Genomic DNA, 23991 nt, shown 5'->3' with positions numbered 1-23991 from the left:
TGACCACCACCTCTTTATAAAGACTGTAATGTCTGAATTGTTGTTTTAGAGTGTATCCACATAGGATTGATGAATTGTGTGTGCCTACAAAAGCCAGAGTGGTGGATTTACGTATGATACAACAATTCCCCCATACAACAGCTAACAGTACAAAAAAAGATGTGTCCACTAAACTAAGCAACTAAAGGAGCTAATATCTGGTGGGGCCAAGCAATGAATGTTAATATATAGTGGCAACTTTACAAAAAAGCTATATAACATTGATCCTTTATCATTGACTCGTGGAGTCTGACTGAAATTCCCTTTAACCATAATTGGCTAGTAAATTGGTACCTTTTTCAATAGTCATTGTAGAGGGGAAAAGTGTGGCCAAATTACTAGCCAATTAGAGTTACAGGGAATTAATTAGGAATGCAGCAAGACTGCATGAGTAAATGAATCAGATAAAGGACCAAGTTTTTGTAAATTTATATTATAGTTAGTTGCCGGTATTAGCATTCATCACTTGGCCTCAACAGATATTAGCTCCTTTAGTTGTCAGTTACTTTCAGTTTAATGGACACATCGTTTTTTGTACAGCCAAGCTATTTTGCATGGGGCTATTACTGTATTACAAAGATATCATGCATACCTGTATTATTAGTGGACATGTCTGTTAGGTACTAAATACATTAGTATCCCATGTAGTACAAAAGCACTGTTGTGTATGTGTTACATAATCCTCTTCATCTCAATTTGTTGGCAGATACAAGTGCCGCATTAAAATCTATAAAAAGTGAACATTTGCAAACTGGAAATGTGCATGTTGTCTTCTCAACAAAATAGTTGAAATCACATGTAGGAGATAATTCAAAATCAATATACCATATTGCCTCAAAGTAGCTATGGCCTTGAATTATGACTAGTTTCTATAAATGCCTTGTTTCTTTGTTTCAATAAAAATGTTTTGCTTTAGTAAAGTAGATAACATCATTACCACAATAAATGTCAGGTTCAAGTATTCATAGTTTTAATAGACACCACTTTACTTCAACTGAAGCCTCCATTGTGACAACAGAAGCTGTAACTTTGGATGGTGAAACGCCTAAGGCAGTACAGTATATGATTGCAGTGATTTCTGTGGAAATTAGTATAGCCACTGACCTACATGAAGTTAGAAAACTTGTAACTTTTCAGGAAACATTTGCACTATGATCTGTTTGTATTCACATGAGCTTCATTTTCTCTACAAAGGCTTCCATTACACAGGCATAGGCGGCGGAAAGGGGGGGGGCTAGGGGGCTGAAGCCCCCCCTCAGAATGATCTTGGAGTGGGGCTGAAAACCGTGATAAAGATCGAGATACTCTAATAGAGCAGTCACTCTAATAAAGTAGTCAGTGTGTAGCGAGCTATGTAAGGATTTTTATGTAGTTTATCAGCTAGAAATGGTAGCTGGTGAGGTGGAAAGCTCTTGTTAGTTGGTTGTGACTTTTTTTTTTTTTTTTTTTTTTTTTTTGGTCTCACCATAGATAATAGACACCCCTACCTGGATTGGAAACCTCTAAGCGCCCCCCAATCTATCCGCGTTTCGCGCCCCATGTCGTGATGGCAGAATTACAAGCTCTTGATTACAAAAGTGTTTTGCGAGATATTTTCGATTCTGAAGAAATGAAAATTGATTCAGAGTACACCGAAAAGCTGAAGAGGACTGTTCAACGAATATGTGAAGATGGAGACGGAGAATTTGAAAAATGTTACGAGCAAGTCCGCAAGGAAGTAGAAGAAGTGGTAGCAACATCCAAAGTGAATAAAAAGGAGCAGCCATACTTCAAGGGCATGTTTTTGTACATTGCTGAGAAATTACCCAAAGCGATAGAAGACCTATTGACGACTGAGCAAACCCGTGATCCCATCATTTGGCAGGTAGCCAGCTATAGTCAGTTGTGTACCTACTAAAGTATGCACAATACGGTACATGTACACTTGTGTACACTGGTTTGTCCAGCTTCACTCAAACTATGATCCATAATTATATTGTGTACTGTGCAGGAATCATGTATGATTATATTAAATAATGCACAGGTGTAATTATAAAAGTGTCCAAATCATTACAAAACCCAGTGTATGTGGGAGCGTTAACAATATTCTGATTGTTCCATAGTTTAATCAATGAAGGGAAGATATACTATGTTACTCTCTGTGATACGACCTAACAGCAAGAATTAATCAACTAGTTTCGCATAATAACAAAATACAGAATCAAATAGAAGATATCAACACAGCCATACATAAAAAGTCTTTTGCAGAAGTAGCTCAGCAGTCTGTTTCAGAGGTGAATGCCAACTCACCTACTTCTGAAATACCTTCAACCAGCACAACACTAACTATCCTTGACGAACTTGCAGATAGAGAGCGTAGACGAAAAAACCTAATTGTATACAATATGCCAGAGTCTTCTGACTCTCAGTCAGATCAACAGAAATTTAAAGAACTATGCTCAACTGTTTTCAGTAATGTTATGACTATAAACCTAAGCAAAACAGTTCGTCTTGGTCGGAAAACTGATACCAAGCACAGACCATTGTTGGTCTGTCTTGATGATATGTCTGTTCGAGATGCAATCCTGTATCAATCTGGAAAGCTCCGTAACCATGATCAATTTAAAAATGTGTACGTTGCACCTGATAGGACTAAATTTGAAAGAGAAAAGCACCAAAAACTTGTTAATGAATTGAAGCAGAGAAGATTAAATGGCGAACAAAATCTGGCCATCCGCAATGGTAGTATTGTTGTTATAAATCACCGTTCACAACCTACTGGTCCTGTTTCAGATCAATCTGCTAAACGTTCCTGACAACCCTACTGAATTAATGAACAATGTAAATGTAATGAATGATTCCTCTATTAATTTACCCTCCAATCCCACTTTAACAAACCAATGTAACACTCAACAAAACATACATAGGGACAGTTTGAATATTATCAGCCTTAATTGTCAAAGTATATTGAATAAAAAAGAAGTGTTTTGGGAACTACTGGACAATCACCATCCTGACATTATAGTGGCTTGTGAAACATGGCTTAACCAATCAATTGGTGACAATGAAATTATATCATCAAATTTTAAATTGTATCGTCGTGATCGTGCTGATGGATATGGTGGTGTTTTAATTGCAGTAAATAACTCTATTGATTGCCAAGCACTTCAATGTTGTAACTCCTGCGAACTTTGTGCAATCAAGATACTCTTACCTAATAACCAGTCATTGATAATTATTGGTGTGTACAGGCCACCAGATAGAAATAACTCCTACGTAGAAAGCTTGTGTGATGCTATCTACCAAATTATTCTGAAATATCCAAACTCTTTTATCTGTTGTACAGGAGATTTAAATCTCCCGGATATTGATTGGAATAGTGAATCTATATTCAGTTACAGGTATCCACTGTCTATCAACCAATCAATATTGAAGCTTTCTGCAGATTGTTCTTTTAGCCAGTTGGTAAAGTCCCCCACTCGTAACCAAAACATTTTGGACCTCTTTTTTACAAACAGACCAAATCTTGTAAACCATTGCTACATTGGACCAGGCATAAGTGATCATGACATTATCCATACATCTATATGCTGTAAAATTAGGAAGTCACCTGGAACGCAACATAGACTATACATGTGGAACCAAGCAGATTTTGATCAGATACGTCACGAGTTCTCTACTTTAAGTAACAGTTTTATTGAAAATTATTCTGTTGACACACCTGTTGAGAACTTGTGTATCTCATTACGTGACAACCTCAATTTAATTCTTGATGAATCCGTCCCTTCAAAAATGGTATCAGGGATCTGTAAGAAACCATGGATAAATAGATCAATTAAACAACTACGGCGAAGAAAGCAAAAATGTTACAATTTAGCTAAGAGATCTAAATCTGCAGTACATTGGAGAGATTACAAACTTCTCAAAAAAACAGATGCAGAAAGAGTGTAGGAAAGCTTACAATGGTTACATGCACCAAATGATCTACGATTCATACCAAAGTGGTAGAAAGAAAAAGTTTTTTCAGCATGTTAAATCCTTACGCAGAGACCCAGGAGGAATCCCCATGCTTGAAAAAGAAGGAAAAACGTATTCAACAGATCTTGCTAAAGCTAATATACTGGACGAGTATTTTTATTCTGTGTTTACTCAAGATAATAATGCCATATTACCAGACATGGGTAATGCCCAGTACCCAGACATGCCCGCTATACAAGTAGACACTGCAGGTATTGCAAAGTTATTAGGTGAAATAGATCCTTATAAAGCAATGGGCCCAGATGGTATTCCACCCAAACTACTTAAGGAACTGGCAAATGAGGTTGCTCCCTGTATGGGCCTTATGTTCAGTGCTTCTCTAAAGCAAAGTGTGTTACCTAATGACTGGAAAACTGCTTTAGTGACCCCAGTATTTAAGAAGGGCAGTCGAAATGACCCTTGTAATTATCGTCCAATATCATTAACGAGTGTGTGTTGTAAATTGTTTGAACATGTTGTCTATTCAAATATCATGTCTCACCTTGAAACGTTCAGTATTCTTTCAGAATGTCAGTACGGATTCCGTGGAAAACGTTCCGCTGAACTACAGCTACTACAAACTATCCACAATTTTGCTCTAAATTTAAACCACAAGGTACAAACTGATGTCGTATTCTTGGATTTCTGTAAAGCCTTTGACAAGGTTTCACACCGATTTCTGTTACACAAGTTGCACCATTATGGTATTAGGGGAACCACTCTTCAGTGGATCTCATCGTTTCTTAATGGCCGTAGTCAAAGAGTTGTATGTAATGGTTGTATATCACACCCAGTGAATGTTACTAGTGGTGTACCTCAAGGGACAGTGTTGGGTCCCATATTGTTTCTGGTCTATATCAATGATTTACCAGAGTGTATATCATCATCCTGTGGTCTTTTTGCAGATGACTGTGTGTTATATAGACCAATAACCAATCAAATTGATCAAGAAACTCTTCAGCAAGACTTATATAATTTACAGCTTTGGGCAAATAAGTGGTTAATGATGTTAAACGTGAATAAATGTGAAGTTCTACACATTTCACTGAAACAGATCATCAAGAAGTTGTACTTATTATATGATGAACCACTAAAGTGTGTAAATGAAGCTAGATATTTGGGAGTAATGATTGACTCCAAGCTTACTTTCAACACACATGTAAATTTAGTATGTAAGAAAGCAAACAATACCTTGTCCTTCCTGAGAAGAAATCTGTCTTCATGCCAGCGTGAAGTGAAAGCTGAAGCTTACCTGATGTATGTGCGTCCCATACTGGAGTATGCTACTTGTGTCTGGGACCCTCACACCCAATGTAATATTGACAAGCTAGAAGCTGTTCAAAGGCGCGCAGCCAGATTTGTTATTGGAGATTTTCGCTCCACCAGCAGTGTAACACAAATGCTAACTACCTTGAAATGGAACAGTTTAAATAATCGTCGAAATATGTTAAGACTCCAAATGATGTACAAAATTATTCATCATATTGTGGACCTTACTCTACCAGAATGTATCACTTTTAATAGAGGAATTACCCGGGGTCATGAGTACAAACTTACCCTGCCATTCACTAGAATTGACGCATATAAATTCAGCTTCTTTCCTTCCACTGCTATACTATGGAACAACTTGCAACCAGAGACTGTTGAAGCTTCATCTATCACCGTGTTTAACAACCTTCTTATAAATGAACTGTAAAATTGTAATTAGTTAGCTGTAGCTATATATTTTGATTTGTATATTGCATTTATAATCGCTGTGCGAGGTCTTGCAATTATTATAATAATAATAATACTCTCAAATGTACTAAGTGTAGACTATTTTATTCTTCTGAGTTGACAAATAACTAAATTCTTGATGCGTAAATCGAATTAAGTGTATAGTATGTATGTTCTGTAGATGATTGTTGAAAGGCTTTTCACAAGGAGGTCAGAAAGCCTTGTACCCATGAACACCACACTTGACCAGAGAGTGTTCAATGAAGTTGAAGAGAATGCAATATATTATGTAGCTGGATACATTATCAGGAAATTACTTTGGAAGCACGACAATTTAAAGGGGGAGGATTCTAAACAGTTTGCTGCAGCACTCTGGGAAATGTTAGGGGAGGATTGCAGTAGTATAAAATCTACATCGTCATACTATGATTATGTCAAAGTGTGGACAAGGACTCAAGATCGTGGTGGATTGAAACATGTGTCCAGTGATACATTTAACTGCTTCAAGGCAATAGAAGTGGTCACATATTCACTTATTGAGAAAGGTTATGAGAAACAGTATGTGATAACAGAGGCACACTCTGATGCCAACATTTTGTTCCATTGGGAACTAATTTCAGAATTAGAAGGTGAGAAATCTCTAAGACTTTTGCAGGAAGTCATTGAACTATGGTTCACAGTAAGGGGATTTGCTATAGCAAATAGGCTATTTGAGGAATACAAAACAGCCTCCAAAACAAATGTGAAGGGCAAAAAAGCCCTGAGAAAGACACTCCAGTAACAAATGTGTTCCATGTTATTCAATAATAAAATTATCCATGTGTTTACAGTACTACATAAAGTTGGTCTATGCTGGTCTAATACATCTACGTTTTGGTAGGGGCATACAAACAGCTGACAATTCTATAGCTCTCTTTGTCTTGGTAATGTTGCTACTTCCCCCACTTGCCATTGACTTCTGTACTATCAGTGCCTGTGCATTGTCCATGTACTGAGCAACTGAAGGGTTGCCATTTCGATGCCCTCTGGCTCTTTGTTTACCGAAATAGTTCTCAAGGCTGTCTTGATTAAACCGCTCAGTCAAAACATATTCTGCCTTCTCATGTGACAATAGAATTTTGAGCATGTCAGGTAAAGAGTAAACTGCAATACAGAGGCATTATGTTTATATCTTCAAAATAATAACATACCACATATTCTGATCCCTTCCAAGGTCTGTTGTGGTAAAGTACAGTACGCTTTCCTTTCCTTAGGTATAGAGTCATTTTCTGCTACTGATTTCTCCCAGTCATCTAGGTACTCCAAGAGAGTTGTTTGTAGCCACTAAGCAATAAATATGAGCAAATTAATTTCAGTTCAAACAACATTTTGCATGCCTCTAATCTGGGGTCTGTGCTTGATCTAAATGGTCTCAAATCAGGTTTCTTCTTTCTTTCTTCTTCTTTCAAGGACCGCGTGTTAAATATGTCAAAAAATTTGTCAAACATCCTGCAGAATTTTTCTGTTGCTGTTGTGTCCACCTGTATCTTCTTGAGATCACGTAGTGTCTCAAAAGCATTGGCTACACTACTGCTTAAGACCTACAAACATTGAGCATAAGTTGTATTACAGATTTGATACAACTAACTTGAACGGCCAAACGAACTGTCATCCTGGAATAGGAAGTGAGAACTATGTGCTCTCTAGTCAGTTTCCTTCCTATGTGAAGGCAAGTGTTAGTAGCTGCCTTCTCTACTAGCTCTACAAGGTGTGCCCATCTTATTTCAATTCCATTGTTCTAAAAGTAGTGAAAGATATGCTAGTTTAACTTATGATTGTTCAATACTCACCACTAAATGTCGGCTCCTGTTATGTTGTGAATTGTGCCACGCATTGCGAATGGTCTTGATTAAATGTGGCACATCAGCAATAAAGTAGACATAGTCTCCTGGTGTCCGGCAGATATTTGGGGCAAAGTATGTTACTCCTGATTTCGTGTATTGTTCCATCTCGTGGAGCTTAAAGAATCTTCTGTTTGGAGTAGCCCCATCAGCTACCACACAAATCACTTGCAGATCTGCAAGCTGAAGCATCCTAATGGCCCTCCACACCAAGTACATCAAGTAGTTAACATTAACACCTAGAATACCACATTTAGAAGGAATTACAGTGGAACCTCTCTTAACGAACTCCTGAATTAAGGACACAATGGAAAAAAACCAGGACAAGAGTTTTGGTTTAATACAATTTTTATCTCTGAAAGAGGAAAACCTCTATATTACAGCAAAAAGTGGCCAAAAATTCTGGGTCCCAAATTATCCGTAATAGAGAGATTCCACTGTAATACATGACCTGCATCATACCTGTGGTTGCAAAATGACACAACGGGAAAGTCATTTTAAAGAAAATTCCTCTAACCATCATGGTTAGCATGTGTGTTGCTACAGTACGCTTTCGTAGTGGGAGGGTCCGGGTACATTCTTCTTGCAATGCTGAGAAACGTTCATCCAAGCTCTGTGTACCATAGTCAACAAACCCAGTGATCAGACCAGTTGTCTTATCAAAAACTAAATCCTCCCGGACTTTCATCTCATCGAATGATAAGACTACATACCTGTATTAGCATAATATTACCATAACATCATTTTAGTAATGGTATAAATCATACTTCTGCCAATCTGCCAATGTATCAACTTGGGCCTCCTTTCTCAGATGATTGACTACAGTAGCATCAAAACCTGGCCTGATCTTGTGCCAGTGGGTGTAATCACACAAAGTTCTCCTAGATGGCAAGTGAACAAAACCAGATTCACGTATGACATCATAGGCTTTCCCAGATGTTTACATTATATTAAGACACAATCTTATGAAAAGGGGATGCCATCTGACACCACTCTTCTTTGCTTTGCTTGCTTTCACCTTAAAAATATACAAAATTTATATAAACTTTATGACAACTTACACATGTTTAGCTATTTGGGCAATGCTGTATTCATGAACTCAAAGCTAGCTATACAGTATGTGTAACATATTTACTGTACATTAAATTTCCTAACCTGTTGTTCCCAAAAAATCTGTTTGAAATCATCACCTTCCAATACTTTGTGGTCATCAATCACCTTCTGAATATCAGAGCTCAAGCTGCTATCAATTTCCACACAGATTTTGGATTGCATCAATTTCTTCACCTTTGTGTTAAGCCGTTTAATTTGCCTATTTTTGGTCTTGATTGCTTTCTGTAGGGACCGGATATAAGGTGATCTGTGTGGGGTACGCATTCGACACAAATATCTAATATTGGCATGAGTCAATTGACTTGTAACAATTCTACGTCTTCTGGTCCTTGACACTATTGATCGAAGGGTGTTACGATATTCAACACACACCAAACACACTGACTGCCCCTCCTCTAACAGTACACTGCAGTTTACATGTCGAACAGTAGCTGAGTATTCTATCCCATCTACACTGATGCACATGCTCTCATCTAAAACTGCTACAAGTTCATTATTAGGTGATAAAAATTTGCCCTTTCTCAGATGTGCTACTTCAATAAATTCAGCTTCAAAATTTCCACAACACAAAGTAGCCATACTCACACCCTGCATCAAGTCTTTCAGTACTGTATAGGAAGCTGTGATGGAGTGGCTACTCAAAATGCTGTTATTTGTTGACACTAAGTGGTTACCAGCATACACATGCCAAGAGAGATCATTCTTGACTACTACACGCCGAGAGAAATACAAGGACGATGATGATGATGCTGTTGCTGACTGTTGGCAAACTTGAAAACATTGAATTTCCTCTTTCTCATCAGAATATGTAAAAAACCATCTGTTTGGGGAACCATATTTCTCTAGGCTTTCTTTTACTGATTGAAAGTCTTCTTCATCATGTAGGTCTTCTTCATCATGTAGGTCTTCTTCATTATGTAGATCTTCTTCATTATGTAGGTCTTCTTCATCATGTAGGTCTTCTGCTACTGGCTAGAAGGTATAAAAGGCCCTTATTGAACAGTCAGCAGATCAACAGTTGCTAGGTCTAAAAACACTCTCATAACACCCTTAAAACAGTTGCTAGAGTTCTAAAACATCCTTATAGAGCAGGCTAGAGTTCTAAAACACTCTTATAGAGCAGTCACTAGCGTTTAAAAACACCCTTATAGAGCAGTCGCTAGCATTCAAAACACCCTTATAGAACGGTCACTAGCGTTTTAAAATACCCTTATAGAACAGTCGCTAGAGGTCTAAACACCTTTATAGAACAGTCTCACTTCCCACATCAATTCAAAAACCAAATCTATGACATAAAATCTTTTATAATAAATGTAAAATTGTTTTAAGAGTCATCCATGGCAGAGCAGGGTTCACCTGTAGGTCCTGTAAAGCAGTACAGTCCGTCTTTCTTTCCAATCTTCCGTATTTAAATTTCCTGCCAATACAGCTTCGGCTATGAGGTCCCTGTCTCTTCTTCTGCCGCTTGCCAGGCATTTAGCCCGTCAACTCTCTCGCGCCAAAATAGCTCTGAAATATAGATTATAGGGAACAAATTTATTGATGCCCACGTCACATATAACTTTCTAACTAGCTACGTAGTATACATCAGTACACACACTATGAACAACTAATGCTTGTATTACACAGAGATACGCTCTATCGCGTACTCACTAGCAAAACATGTTCATATAAAAATACCTCTCGAGACACCAACCATGATAATACTTTTCCCTCATTTACCTACCAGTACACCCAGTACTTAATTGTAATAACTCCTACGCAAGACTGTGACTTGTTGACTACGTCGTTTTCACAAATAGCTATGTTCCTACACTTTTTTTACGGTAGACATTACAGTTACAGTATACCAATGAAAAAGGTATCATCCTCCGCGAAACAATTTGCTAAACATAGTGATTTAATCGTCTGAGCTGTATTCGAGCAACAAAACCAACGCTGTGATTAGAAATTAATCTTACAAAACTTCAGGCGCGAAACGCGGATGTTAACAAAGTTTTGTATTGGCGCTATGTGGTGCTTCCAATCCAGGTAGGGGTGTCTATTATCTATGGTCTCACCTTACCAAACTATAGAAATAAGTGTGGGTCAGCCCAGCCCCCCCTCACATCAACTACTTGCTCCGCCGCTGTACACAGGCCACCTGTCACAACATTTAGTAGCACTGTGCATGAAGCTCTTTGCTGTTTATTTGATAAATCAAAAACAGTCAAGTAACTTGAAATACAGTACGTCAGAAGTAATTTCTTTTACATAAGATCAATTGAATAATTTACTTAATGAAGTAGCATTACTTGAATCAGTAAAATATCTTCAAAATTTGATAAATCAAGACATACGGTAGTGTGTCGTGCGGCCCAAGAAGCCGGCGCGCAACACCCGTGAGTATATTGACAGGAAGAAAGAAAACGCAATTTTCGCACCACCGTAGCTCTGTGCTGCCTTGATGAAACAAGACGATTTTTGCTGTGGACATGCCCTCCAACTTCAGCACTCCACATTCCAAATTTAAGCGAAATCGTTTTAAGCGTTCCCGAGATATGCAACTTCAAAAATTGGATCGAATAATATATCATAACACACGTAGACTACATACTGAAAACTACACCATACTATACTACTTATTACCAACTATATACTTATTACTACCTACGTACTTCAGGGGCGTAACCAGGATTTTTTGAAGGGGGGTTCCAGCACCAGCATTGAGTTACTAGAAGCAGGGGTCTGAGGGAGCAGCCCCCAGCCGCTGAGAGACTTTCAATATTTTAATAAATCAAAACTCAGCAAATTACTATATTTTATGCAAAAAGTACATTAATTATGATGCATTAAGTGCCCCTGGGATGAAGGTAGTACTAGATAAAGTCACCTAGTGGAAACAGACAGCATAACACATAGAGACACATATAGTAATCTGTAAGTGATGGTTATATCTCACTGTGGTATAGGAGCCATGAATCCACTGATACAAATGATGATCAAAACAATATAACTATACAAATATGCATAGCATGAATTCATTTTAGATAACACAAGTGATATTTAAAATTACTGGAGCTCTATATCTTTAAACACTGCACACCAAAGCTATAGCAGTAGAAGGTCATGCTAAGTTTTGCATTTAATGTTGGAATGTCTGAAAAACTTCATATGGACATGGATATTTACATGCATGTTCTATTAGAGTGTACCTGACTGCTCTATTAGAGTATATACCTGACTGCTCTATTAGAGTATATCGATATTTTTAACAAGTTTTGAAGAGGGCTCTGTAAATCCTTCCCTGAGATATGAATGTAAGTTTTATCAATTGTTGTGCTGTGCCATTACACTATATTGCTCACTCATTTTCACTAAATGGTGTGTTAGGATCCTGCTTGCAGAAGTCTAAATTTTACAGGAACCCCCCCTCCCTACGCCCCTGGGCCCACTGTTTTTGCAGTTTGCTGCTGCCTTGTGCATGCATGGTGTGCTGCTACTGCTTGCAGCTGGTTGTTGTTTCTACTACAAATACTTGAGGAAGTTGTTACTACTTGTAGCTTGCTGCTTTTGTCATTATTTCTTGTAGCTTACTATTGGTGCATGATTTACTGTCACTTCTTGCAATTGCAGCTGCCAACCACAATTTGCGGTTGGCTGTTACTACTGTTTGTGACTTTATGCTGTTTGTAAGAACTGATTCTTTGCAGCTAGTTGCTGTTGGCTGCTGCTTGCAGCTTGCTACTGCTGTAGTTCTTGAAACTAGCTATGGCTGCTTCTTGCAGTATCCCTTTGACTTACACAGAATAATTAGTGGAGGCCTTGTACTGTTTTAAATACTCTCCTCTATTTTAAACTTTTGGTACTAGTATATGCAATATTACTGCTAGCTCACATTGAGCTGTTTATATTAACTGCATACTTAAACTGCTAGACCCAATGTACATATCTTTAAAAGTACTGTAATAGTGTTTTTTGATTTCAGTAATGTATACTGGCTGACTATTCAATTACATGCATACATGACGTGCATACAGTCTGTTGTTCCCAATAAAAATTTGTCAATCCTTGTGTCAGCCAAAATGAATATTACGAGACTTTTGTTCAAAAGTAGCTACATATCTAACTTATGCATATATAATTACAAATTCATATCCTATATAGCAAGCTACACCTAAACAACTTTACTGACTGTCTAGTATAAGAAACAGTTACAGTTATATCTGTGGCTGCATTAAGAAGTACATGCACAACCTTCCCCCATAAATATAAGATTTGACCCCAAATCAATTTATGAGGAGTTTTGCCATGATCCCATTGATGATGAATACTATATAATTATGTATTTTCCCATAAAATATGTGCATATACAAGCTATTGGAAATTTGACAGTATAAATAATCATTAATGCTATAATGTTATGTGTGTACAGACAATTGCATAAGAATGCATTCCATTGTACAGATGTATAATCTGTGTTAACCATGCATGGTCTGCTAGTGTTTGACATCACATTTAGTGGTTGCACAGTCTTTGTGACTTGTAGCATTCCAGTTTGTCTTACATTTCCAGCAGAACATTTCCTTACAAATTGGGCACTTCATTTTGATTCTGGTACCAGTGTTCTTAATGAACAGGCCACACTGAGGACATTCTTTATGCTTCTCTGGATCTGACAAAAAATAGTTTCTTGTCAATCCCATTTCTATTTTGTACATCTGCTTCTCTGTCAATAACATACTTTAAAGCATTGAAAGCTCCAATTTCTTATCACACACCAGACATTTTATTTCAGTGTTACCTTTAGAAACTTGTTTTATACAATATTCAGATAAAGATTTAGAGTGAGGTGCTATTCCATGGCCACAAGGTAGTTTCATGCTTGAACATTCAATTAAAAACTTTTCATCTACTATTTTAATGGATTTGAATTTAATATCGTCTAAAACCTCATCAAGTATTTTAAGATCGTCTTCATGGCTTTTAATGTGTGTCTTACTAGTGGAAGTAACTTGTAATCCTTTACTGTTACTTTTGTCAATCCCTGTACACTGTGCTCGGATAAGCAGTGACTGTAAGATAGGAAAATGATTATTATTATATAACCTACACATGCAGCTTTGTGGTTGTGCGTACAAGAGTTTATCAGGAGAGTATACATAGTGATATAGCAGAAAATTATGAATCTGTTCCAATATGCAAGGAAGCACATGCAAATTATAAAAATACTGTTATAGTGTGCATATTTATTATATATTTTAAAACAGATGAAAGATATTACAAATACATTTTACTAATAAAATAATTAGGTAGTTTAGGACTTTGTGAAGCATAGGACTCAATGAAAAAGCTAATATCCTGTGGCTAGTTACTAGTACCAGCTGTGCATATTGACCATGCGAATGAATTTATTAACACAATAATATATATATTTATCACATAAATTAGGACAACATATGTGGTCACTCCAACTTGTAATTTAGTTTCATAAACAGTATAATTGTAAGGGAAATACAAAAAAAATAACTAGCTAGTGTCTCTTACTTACTTAACAACCAGTAATCAGTGTTATATTCAGTGAATGTGAACTTCAGGTTTACTGTATACGTGCAAAGTTTTGAGGTAAATAATATTTGTGGATTGACGAATTTCAGGATTTTTGTGGTTTTATTTTTGTGCATGGATCACTTGTTTCACTTGAGCTATCTGTTATTTAGCATAGGGCTAGCCTTTATAATTTAGAGGATGAAAATTTCATTGACAGCTAAGCAACCGTGATATAATTATGTGACAATTTGGATGTATACAGTATCAGTTTATCCACCATTTTTGCCACAATAATTATTTTGCTCACATTTACTCAATATCATTCTCTCTTCACTTGCTCTTCCCAAAGCAAGAAGCTATTGTAATTATTGCTGATGTGTTATCATCTGTGACTGTTCTATTAGAGTGTCTCAATCTGTCTCAAGCTGATGTATATATTCTGTAGTGTCTATACTCTGCAAAAACTGCACTAATTTATACTACCTGGCTGTTTTGCCAATAAACCTAACTAGAACACATGGCTATAGCAAATGCTATAGGATTATATGTCTGCTAGCTACACCAATAGTGCAAGCACATCTCTAAGATCATCATTTACATTATCTTTGAAGAAATTTCAATTAGCCATAAATCTTAGCTACTTCAAATAACTGGCACATTGTATGAAACATTCAAGTGCAAGTTGGGATGGCACTGATAACGCTATACACCGTATAAGTCCATGTGCTACAAATACAGGCAAAACTATAGCTACTAAGGTTATTCACACAAAATCAGTTAGCTGTAGCAGTATCTTCTTTTGATTCAATTGCTTTCACTGTATCTTGCATGCTACTCACTTTTTTAAGAATGACCAATGCCTCATCAATCATCTTGCCAGCTTGGTCTGCCATATCAGCCAGCTTAGCTTGTCTGGAAATGGCCCATGTCAGTACTTGAGGATCAGTCTTGGCTATGTCAATTACACGTGTCAGCAAAATAACCCCTGATGCCCCTTCAACATTAGTAATTACTGCTTTAGAACAAAAGTTCCACCGATAGTAATATGCATCTAAACAGAGCAAAGCATTGTCTGTCCATGTTATGAACATGTTGTTCCCTTCATGTTGGCCCATGTTGCTGTTCCCAAGAACACTCTCCACGCCCACTTTAACAATTTTCTCAAATCCATTTGATATTCTGCCGCTGAAAAAATCCGAGATGGCTGTTTCCAATTCAGGATGAGAAGTGGAAGAAAGTACCACGCTCACTTGATGGTTCAGTTCAACTACTGTACCAGCGTGTATTTCTTGATCGCCCCTCTCACCATTCAGCATAAGTCTTTTTGCATTTTCAAGGCGGAACTTCACCATCGTTTCCAAAATGTTCAACCTCTCCTCTTTTTCTGTCCTCTCGTGATCAGACTGGTCTATACTTTCCCGAAGAGTTGATATCGGTCTACCCATTGCAATTAGCTATAGCTCAGTACAGGCTGAATTCAAGCACTAACTAGTGTAGCTACGGTGTAGCGTAAGTGATGCGATGTGCAAGCATCACCAGCTTTTAAAGGTTCCGATTTATCACGTGATCACAATGACGTAAAGGAATTGATGCTTCTCTACTAGCATGTATTAAAGAGAAAAATGACATCAACTGGTTTTGGTGGCTAGCAACCAAGCAAAGGATATAGGTAACTCAGTACGAATAGATGTATTGCTGACTAATTAGCAAGCTACGACTACGTATGCTAGCTAGAACGTACATTATTATTATTATTGTTTACTGTGCAAAACCTTTTACAAAGAGTATGTACAAGCACAGCTAATGAATCAACAAAATTATATGATTAATTGATGTTCAGCTAGCCTTAATAGCAACATTGAGTAAAATCATTTAATTGCTTTACAGAATCATGTATAAGCAGCAATACCAAGGAGCAATGCATGTGTGGGAGTGTGTTATCAACAGAATGATTCTGATGGTCTGCTAGTAACTTGCACTGGTGCTCATGTACAAAATTAGTTAGCTATCTTAGTACATATCTATACAAAAGTACAATAATGTTATAGTTATGAGGTACAGAAGCCTTGACACAATTATGGGTACAAGGGCAAAGGTAATGATTGAGAGTACAAAGGAGTCACTGTTAAAAGATAGCTAGCTGGATCTTAGCTTCTCTTTCCACTACAGCACTCCTTTAGCCGGATTTGTCTACTACCATAGATATGTATATTTCACCACTGATTGCATTGGCTATTACAGTACAATAGCAAACTCTCTTATGACTTGGTATCTGACAATCCATTTAGCTATGTACTACTAAAATATTAATTTTGTACCTACAGTAGCTACCTTACTAGCTATGTATATAGGCTATAGCTATACCTAAATGTGTGTTTTACGTTGCCTTGCTAATTGGTTATTTTATTTTTCTTACACCTCATCCAAACAATTACAGTCCTATGTGCTTATTACATTCACAGCATCTGACTTGTGGACTAAGTGGTTGCACATATTTTTAATTCCAATTAGTCTTTATTTTATGTATAAATAATAGGCAGTTGTATACAACATCATTATTGCAAAATTGCATATACACTGTACAGCTACGTACTAATTTCACAATGAAACCTTGCTAAGGATCTAATTAAATGAGCCACTGTAGCTACATATTTCTACATGCTGTCACTACCTATATGAAAGAACACTTAGAACAGCAAATCAAGCTGAGCAGACATTAATTCTTAGGGGTGTACAGATAGGTAGCTATACAAGTGACATTATGACATACAGGAGAATCCAAGGGAATGTTTTACAATTTCCAAGAAGAAGCCATTAATTGTAATAACCCAGTAATTTGTGTTTCTAAGAAAATCCACACTGAACACACAATGCCACCTACCTGTTTACTGTAACATGCATGCAGTAATAAACCAGGACATTAAACAGCTGTCACAATCATGTGCAGAACAAAGTACATTTTTTGGCTTTTTACATTAGAATTAGAATTAGTTATGTTACTGTGCAAAACCTCTTACAAAGGGTTATACAAGCACAGGTAAAGGTATACAATTAGTCAACAAATTAATAATTGTCCAGTTAGCTTTGCTTTAAATTGTTCTAAGCTTGAGCAGGTGATAAAGTAATTAGGTAAGTTGTTCCAGATCTTTATAGTTGGGAAGAATGAATGAAGATATGAATCTATTCTAGTGTAGTAGCCTCATTGAGTGACCTTGTAAACAGTAGTTGGATGGAGCTGATATCAGTCAGTAAGAGTACGTATGTCATATAACATATTTAGTAGCTTAATCATTGTCCAACCACTTCATCATCAAAGTTGACCCCTCTTTTTTGACCTGCTCCACCACCAACCCTGCAAGATCTTTTACATTATAGCATTAGAACTAAACTACGTTCTAATTAGCACTGACATGTAATAAATACCTCACCGTAAAATTAAGCATGCATGCATGCATTATAATAGCTAGATAACTTTCTCCCTAACCCCGCTTTGGCCGGGTATGCCCCAGCTCCTGAATCTGTCCTGCAAGGGTTAAGGTGCATGCTATATGGGCTTGGAATATGTAATCTACAACTTGCAGTGACATAAAGTATGTATACACATGCTATTAAATTTTTATGTCTTTCATTAATTTAAAGCTTTCTGATTTCTGATGAATACATGGTCTTTATTAGTAAAGATGAGGTCACTGGAATATAGATTTGTGGTACATAATACCAGCTTGTGTTGATACTGTAAATGATTTTGATACAAACGCAGATGACATGCAAAGCTAAAAGCTACATACAGCACTCCTTTTCTGTATATAGCTACTGAACTGGAGAGCATAATGAATAGAAATGCTTAATATGCCGAGGACTCTGTGCTTAGCAATCACTAACTTCAACATTCAAATTAGGAGAATCAATTCACAGTTGTCTTCTGATCTATGGATGTTTACACTTTTGCAATGACTTTACTTTGTCACCTAATTGTTCTATTAAATTTCAGTCATTTATAAAGTTCTTTCCCAGCTTACATGCCCTCTGTGCCCTTCTCCATTCATTTTATGGATACACAGAACTTGTGTAAGCATAGGCACAATGGGAATGTAAGGTTTGCAGAAGAGCATTTCCTGGAGCATAATTTATGTACGTGATCATGAATATCTGTGGTTGTGACAAGTACATTGTAGTACAGTATTTTTATTATTATAATTTTATTAGGGCTTTACAGCTCAAAAGGTCTGTAGGACACCTGCATGGTCCTACAGTTTGTTTAAAAATATAATGAGTATGTTTGAAAAGGTGCAGAAAGGAGAAAAAATCCATGACTGGACGTTGAACCTGCAGCCATCTGATTTATGGTTTAACGCTTACAGGAGACTGCCAGGTGGTCAGGTTGTTTTCTCCTTGTCAATTTCATACATATGTATCCATAGGTATGTATGATCAGTATATCTTCATGCATTATTGAAAGATTCTTACAGATAGTTGAGGTATGTACGTATGCATGAATAGTAGTCCACAGGCATCCTGTGTCAGTGAGGATATATTAACCTATAGTACAGTGAAATGTTGTTAATAGGGCTACCTATGGGATAAATGATAAATCACCCTATTAGTTAGATGGCTCTTCTATTACTGAAAACCTTGAACATAGAATAAACTGACCTTATGATCAAGGCTTTCAACAAACCAACACCTGGTTAGTGGCTGTAACATGGTACAGCAATTTACAATTGGCATAAATACACTATTAGTTTCATACAGTGAAAGTTTGTGGTGTAGTGGCTGATAAAATCTAGTATTGCCAGAATTATAGGCACAGCTATTAGTATAATATAATAGGACAGATGGCTGTGGTATTGGGATTAATATTGTAAACAGGAAGGAGTAAAATATAGTGCAAGGAGAAGCTGAGCACTATTTCCTTCCTGTTTACAATGCAAGAACTATTAATCCCGAATACCACAGCTATCAGTCCTATTACAAATTAATAGGGACCCGCCGATTATGCTCATTATTTTAACTATTATGCTATGCTGCACTGCTCAAAATTTTGCCTATTATGCTCAGGTTATGCTCGATATTTATACCTCAGTTCCCTATTAAATTTGCACTTTATGGGATAACAGTAAGTTGCTGAAGCACAGACTCTAAATCACAAGTTGCTCAAGTTGCCATTTCATGCTCCTATAGGATCTTCAATGCTTGCTCATCAGAATTGTGGGATATTATGGAACTTTTAACTGTTTTTTAGTTATGTTGTAATCATGTATACTGTAATATACAGCTTTGTCTTGCCAGGGATCCAGCTACCTATGTTTCAGGTAGTTGTGTACCCCTGAGTCTAGACCCCCTTTACCTTACTGTGTAGCTATTCCTGTATGTTGTCATTGTCATGACGTTCACTACTACTACTACTTGCTTGTCAAAGTGCATGTCATAGAAAGGATCAATATAGTCTACTCTAATAGAACAGTCAGCTGTCTGATTATTCTGACTGTTCTATTAGAGTATATCAACCTATATATGTGATATGAATTTTGATAAGTAAGAATTTATGGTAACGCATAACTGTTCTGCATATTATGCTAGTATTATGCTCAATGCTTTCAGGCACCTATTATGCTTACTATTATGCCAGCATAATTGGCAGGTCCCTACAAATTAATCTGACAACCATAGAAACTGTTACTAAGCAGCCTAAAATTAAAAAAAATAAGCACTACAAAAGACCGATCAAACTTAGCAACCATTGCTATGGTATCAAAGTGAAATTTACCTTAGCAACAGTTGCTAACTCTACTGTTGCTATGCTATCCCCATGGTAACACTACTTGTCAAATCGGACATATACTTCCATTTGAAACACACCACACTATTTTTGCCAATCAGTTTAGTATTTTTGTTGAGGAAACAAGTGTAATACTAATTCTATTGGCTAATCACTTGATGTATTTCATATTAAGCTGCTATTAAGTGTATTATATTGCAACATATTCACTGGTCAGATTAGCAGCTAAATTAGGTACTTAGGAGCAGCGAATTTACATTAGCTAATACCTTGACTATCTGTTCAGCTGGCCTCTTGTTGATGGAATATTGTGTGTGGTCCTGCAGTATATTGGCATTATTAATGAGATGACTCTGTTAATGAAAATTTTAAAAATGGAACTGGACTGGCCACTATAACAATACAAGGTGGCCTTATTAATGAGGTCACCATTGACTTGACACTAAGTGAGATTTCACTGTATAATAATAATTAGTTACCATAGTTACTAACTTGACTAACTCAATTAAATTACCTACAACTAGCTACAGAAAAAAGTGTGGGGAAAAATTCGACAGTTAGAAGAAATTGAAGTTAGTCTGGTGAGGATTCTTTAAACACTTTGAACATGGACATAAAAAATAATGAGAAAGAGCAAGTGTTAATTGTTGGAAATAAAATTGGCAGAATAATTCCATAGATAATCTAGAAGCATCACCTTTATCCTGAATGGATTACTCTGATAAGTAATTATGGGAAGAGCATTCCAAATGCATGGAAGCCAATTAAAATAGAAGTTTCTACTAGAATTGTCAGCTTATTTCCAGTAGCTAGACAAGTGTGACCAGTTGCAAATTTGATAAAGATTTTGATGTCAAACCCATCGTGTGCGTGCATGGTGGAGATTTTTAAGAAAGAATATCACGTTGTTTACATCAAGAACATACATTAGTGGTAACACATGGAGTCAGGTATATAAGACAAAACTTGTAATCAGTTGAATACTCATATCCAGAATGTACTTACATAGTATGCTTCTGGACAAGCTCCAGTTGCTATAAGTAGACAACTAATAGATTTGCACATACATACATAATTATGTATTATTGAGGGCATAAATTTAGCAGAATCCACAGTTGAAATTCTTATCCTCTACAGAAGCTATATAAAAGGTAGTCTGAGTGAAGAAATCAATAAAATAAAACCACAGGCCTGATCAATGCAAGAGTTAAATTTGAGATATATTGCAAGTATTACACATAATATACAAGTGTTACCAATTACTTCCATGCAAAAACTCTTTCAATTTATATAGTAGCTATGAATTCAGGTAGCATTGCAATTGACGACTGCTATGCTTTATCTCTATACATATTAGGTAAACACTCTTTACTTGTCACAATGAACATTAAACCATGCACTGCGGGGGAAATTCACAGTTATTACTTTTAACTTAATATATAGCACCAAGAATTCTATGGAACAACTTTAAACAGGCCAGGTGTCCTACAGACCTTCAGTACTTGTGCTGTAAAGCCTTAATAAATAAAAATAAATTAATTCAAGAGATAAATACTAAAACTATATACCAAAACAGACAAGATGTACCTGAACTCTTTACAGGGTTCAGCCCTCCCCCCTCCCCATAAGAAGAAAGGCCAAGGTGTAAAGATATAAAATCAAAGATGGTGGTCAAGAAATGGCAGCAATGATGCTAATGTCAGTGAACAGCCTTTTTCACGATATGGCTGTTTTGGTATAGATATTGCTACATTTTGTAATTGTAACCCCAAAGTGCCGTGGACCAGCTATGGAGCTTCCATTTTACTTGTCTTTTATTTTTTGCTGCAGGTAAAATAGAAAGACTTTTTGATTTGTATGTTCTCAGACTTTGTTTGTATTATTAAATTATTAATTGTAATTGTGCAATATTATCAAAAGTTCTAAAAGGGTTACTTGTTTCATAGCTGAATGATGTAAAGGGTGACTTGTAACATACACAAAATCTCTAAAGGTAGAATAATGATGTCTCTACAGGATGATTTCTAATGTAACTGAACTCTCTACTGGGTGATTTGTTACAATTACATACATAGTTGAACTCTACAGGACGATCATGACTTGTAACTACAATGAGCTCTTTACAGGGTAACTTGTTATGTAGCTAAACTTACTGAAGTGACACTTTATGTTACTTAACTGAGTGAACTCTACACAGGTTTACAGTGTGAATTGTTTGTGACTGTACTCTCTACAGGGCAACTTGTTACATAGCTGAACTCTCTACAAGGTGACTTGTTACATAGCAGAACTTTCTACAGGGTGACTTGTTACATAGTCTAGAGAGTGAATTGTTTGCAGTTTATTGCTCCCTTCGTTTGTAGCTACAGGGTGACTTGTAACATAGCTAAACTGTCTTCATGACTAGCTCCCTACATGCTACCTCTTTTGTAGCTGAATCCTCTACAGAGTTTGTAGCTGAACTCTTTACAGGATGACTTTAAATGTAGTAACTTTTATTTATTTATAATAAACTGACTTCATTATTACAGTATATTATTATTTTTCATTTTTCAGCCCTGCTGGTGTTGAGGCTTTACTCAATTACATATGCAATTACAATAATGATTGCAGTCTAATTTTCGAAAAGCTAATTTGTGACCGGATCTGGTCTTATAACTTTCCAAATTCCTAAGTTTGACTACTCATAACTCCTTGAGTTTTTATCCTGTCATCTTCGCATTACTACACTACGAAATAGTGCTATGTCAGGAGTGCAATGTGACCAAATTTCAGGGTGGTACCATATTCATAATTCAAGTTATGGGTTGTCAAGTACACACAATTGAAAAGGTTATAAGACCCCTTTTCGCAGATTTGGTCACATTTTTTCAATGAAATCTATCGGTAGCATGTTTCAATTATTTATTGTTCTTGAAAAGTGTATGGTGTAGTAGTCATGGATGAGTAGAGTAAGATCTAGTGCAATGGATGGCAATGTTGTTGGTAAGTAGGAGGGATTGTAAGTGGTAGAATACTTTGTGCACTGATTGCATGTAGCTAGTTGGTTTTTGCATTATAACTGAATGGTTTTAAATCCGATTTCTTTGAAAGGCTCTTCTACAGTCAATATAATCTACTTACATTCCAATTTTCAACTCATACCCTTCAGCAGCTTGTCTGGTATGAGTGACAACAAATTATTTTTTTATTTATGAAACTAAATCACACATTTGTTACACATAATATTATGTTATGACTTCATGACCATTATCTTGAAATCTTTTACACCATGCACAAAAGCACAACACAGGATCTATGTAGCAATAATGATGATGGAAATAGTTAAATATGAGTGAGAATAGCTACTGTAAGTTGCTATTCTATGGCCAGTTTCCAAGAAATGGTAGGGGTTTAGTTTCTATAGAGAAACCTTATGTGGTATGCATATTACTAACCACAAGTTTCATAAAGGAAATTCTTTATCATTTCCAAGAAGAAGCCAAGAAGTATCTATCCCAAACAATGTCTAATTCTAAGAAAACCGTAACAATCCAGGTATACACAAACTGTACCTGTTGATCAATAACTGAACAGATTCAGATTCAAGTTAAAAACATGTTTACAAAACTGGCTGACAGATGCTAGAGTGTACGACAATAATTAGCTACACAAATTGGCTATAACTACTGTACTGTGATATACATATGTACTTACGAATGTATATATGTATCTCCACCTAGGGTATTATAGTATGTATGGATATATTGAAATCATGAAATGCATAGGCCTCAGGTACCACAATATGTACTTGTGCTTACTATGAATAAAGTAGTTTACCCTTTTGCAGTAAATTTTGTAGGTATCAATACTTAAACTCTTCTCATGTTTACTTAGATTTTAATATTTATTTCCTGGTCTAACACTGGTAGTGCTGGCAATGTGTCACTACCTGTTACA

The 23991-nt window shown here is 36.4% G+C and overlaps 1 protein-coding gene and 1 long non-coding RNA gene across 3 annotated transcripts in view; one reads left to right on the top strand and one right to left on the bottom strand.

The window, feature by feature from the left end:
* The window catches only part of LOC136256079 (uncharacterized), a 236119-nt gene that overhangs the window by 111140 nt on the left and 100988 nt on the right, over positions 1 to 23991 (bottom strand). The gene's annotated exons all lie outside the window — the stretch shown is intronic.
* Positions 5934 to 6607, top strand: LOC136256511 (uncharacterized). The gene is made up of 2 exons (XM_066049488.1): positions 5934 to 6380; positions 6432 to 6607. The coding sequence occupies exons 1-2, from the start codon at positions 5981 to 5983 to the stop codon at positions 6530 to 6532; spliced, it is 501 nt and encodes a 166-aa protein (XP_065905560.1). The 5' UTR covers positions 5934 to 5980; the 3' UTR covers positions 6533 to 6607.

This window comes from Dysidea avara, chromosome 5 (genome assembly GCF_963678975.1).
Source record: "Dysidea avara chromosome 5, odDysAvar1.4, whole genome shotgun sequence".
In the NCBI taxonomy this organism is placed as follows: domain Eukaryota; kingdom Metazoa; phylum Porifera; class Demospongiae; order Dictyoceratida; family Dysideidae; genus Dysidea; species Dysidea avara.
Note: the sequence above shows the minus strand (reverse complement) of the source record. Positions and strands in the feature narration are given on the sequence as shown.

Excerpts from the sequence above, each read along its gene's own strand:
- LOC136256511 (XM_066049488.1), top strand. The coding sequence starts at position 5,981 with ATGAACACCACACTTGACCAGAGAGTGTTCAATGAAGTTGAAGAGAAT. Across the intron at positions 6,381-6,431 it reads ACTAATTTCAGAATTAGAAG|TAAGGGGATTTGCTATAGCA; the intron begins GTGAGAAATCTC and ends TATGGTTCACAG.